The sequence below is a fragment of the Camelina sativa genome, chromosome 7 (assembly GCF_000633955.1).
Source record: "Camelina sativa cultivar DH55 chromosome 7, Cs, whole genome shotgun sequence".
Classification (NCBI taxonomy): Eukaryota; Viridiplantae; Streptophyta; class Magnoliopsida; order Brassicales; family Brassicaceae; genus Camelina; species Camelina sativa.
Window position 1 is genome coordinate 24,931,486 of NC_025691.1, and position 2,265 is coordinate 24,933,750.

The 2,265-nt window shown below is 37.0% G+C and overlaps 1 protein-coding gene across 1 annotated transcript in view; it reads left to right on the forward strand.

Annotated features, from left to right (window-relative positions):
* LOC104704923 (exocyst complex component SEC5A-like) overlaps positions 1–2,265 on the forward strand; it is an 8,810-nt gene that overhangs the window by 2,676 nt on the left and 3,869 nt on the right. The window contains exons 5-11 of the mRNA XM_019227140.1: positions 35–175; positions 249–407; positions 544–648; positions 1,018–1,092; positions 1,370–1,507; positions 1,599–1,784; positions 1,944–2,072. Coding sequence (XP_019082685.1) covers positions 35–175; positions 249–407; positions 544–648; positions 1,018–1,092; positions 1,370–1,507; positions 1,599–1,784; positions 1,944–2,072 — 933 coding nt within the window. The remainder of the gene's footprint in view (positions 1–34; positions 176–248; positions 408–543; positions 649–1,017; positions 1,093–1,369; positions 1,508–1,598; positions 1,785–1,943; positions 2,073–2,265) is intronic.

Consider the following 2,265-nt stretch of genomic DNA (forward strand, 5'->3'; position numbering starts at 1 on the left):
TTTATCTTTTTCTTCTCCCATTTTCACGTAAATTACTGATTTTCTAGATATTGAGTCAAAACTGAAGCGGATTGAAGAAGACCCTGAAGGGTCAGGAACTACTCATTTGTTCAATTGTATGAAAAGTGTGACATCAAGGGCCAATCTTGCATTTGAGCCTCTTTTTGAGAGACAGGTTGGTGTGGTTCTAATTTGGTTTTTTGCTTGTCTCTCTCTTTTTACTGAAGCCTTTCTCAAAACACTTGTAGGCTCAAGCTGAGAAAATCAGGTCTGTACAAGGAATGCTTCAGAGATTCCGGACATTGTTCAATTTGCCCAGTATCATTCGTAGCAGTATTAGCAAGGGTGAATATGATTTGGCTGTTCGAGAATACAAGAAGGCGAAATCTATAGCTCTCCCTTCTCATGTATGCCTGAATTTCATTTACACTCTCTTGAGACAGATGTTATGCACTTCCCTATAAGCATTGAATCTTCTTTTTATTACGATTTTGTTTACATAACAAGGCTCTTGACAACATAAAAAAAACAAGCTGCTTTCAGGTAAATATACTCAAGCGTGTACTCGAGGAGGTTGAGAAAGTTATGCTGGAATTTAAAGGCACACTATACAAGTCTATGGAAGATCCAAAAATAGACTTTACAAGTGTATGTCAGTTATAGTTTCTTTTATTTTAATGCCAACTAGTGATTGAACTGAACAATCTGTCGTTCATATATTCACCAAATGCATTTATATCATAGTACTGCTATCATGTTAATATTGCAGTCATCAATTTTAACTTCCATTAAGGATATCCCCTCTTTACATTTTCCCTGTTGTAACTAAATTCATGTCCTTGGTTATAGATTCAATTACTTGATTTGCTGCATTGTGATTTCTTCATTTTTCTCATGTGTACAACTAGTTGAAAATATTTCATACTTTCTCTTGGAAACTTTGAGAAACCAGACTTGACGCTTTCCAGTCTATTTACTGTCTTGATATCTGAAGTCTATTCTTATTGTAATTTATAGCTGGAAAACACTGTGAGGCTTTTGCTAGAGCTGGAACCCGAATCTGATCCTGTGTGGCATTACCTAAATGTTCAGGTCAGTATATTTGAAGATTTCACTCTTTTACTACCCTCTTGCTATGCTATGCGTGGAATCTGGATTCATCATATATTGGCTTTAGTATCAGAGTGACTTTTAGCTTATGAAATCATTCATTTGTTTCCTTTGATTACTGTCTTCACTTTCAACTTAGCACCTTCATATAATGGGAAAAACGCACCCTTATGTGTGTGTGTGTGTGGCTCCCACACTTTTTGTTGCAATCATCGTGTATTTTCGTGACTTTATCTTGCTTGGCTCTATAATTTACCAGAATCATAGAATCCACGGCTTGCTTGAGAAATGTACATATGATCATGAAGCAAGGGTGGAAAGTTTGCGTCATGAGACTCATGAGAAAGCCATCTCGGATGCGAAGTGGCAACAGATTCAACAAAATGGTGTTCCATATGTGAGTCCAGCATTGAGAATGATATATCATTAGAAGACAATTCAAGATTCAGTTCTATAGATGATAACATGCGTTTTTTTCAAACTTTTAGTCAGATACTGCCTCTTCTCTTGAATATAATGAAGTCCAAGTTGACCTACAATCAGTGGAATTCCCCGGCGAAGAGATTGATACTTTGAAGGGAAGATACATCAAAAGATTGACTGCTGTGCTTGTGCATCATATCCCTGTGTTTTGGAAAACAGCTATATCTATTTTCAGTGGAAAATTTGCCAAGGTATCAGCTATTCTTTCTGCTTAAGGTCCTTATGTCGCCCCAAGAGTAGATACATTCTGTAGTTATTATTACTTTGCTGAGGGTGGTACCTACTTATTTCTTTCTTGGTATTGAGAGAGTTCTTCATTTGAATTTGAATTTGAATTTTTATCGGCCCAGTCCTCCCAAGTTACTGATACTTCAGCCAATAAAGCCGAGGAAAAGGTCACAGAGGCAAGGTATTCAACTCATTCTTTGGAAGAAGTTGCTGGGATGATACGCAAGACTATTTCTGTGTATGAAGCAAAGGTGGTGTTTTGTTTCTTTTTTCTAATTAAGTGACCTCTTCAGTAGAGCTTCTCTCCTCATTGGAAGGAAAACCCTGTGGTATCTGTGCCATATAGTGGCTCTAAAGATTTTCATTTCCTGATGACTGTCATTGTAGGTGAACAGCACATTTTGTGATTTTGATGAATCATGCATTCTCCGCCCATTTATGAGT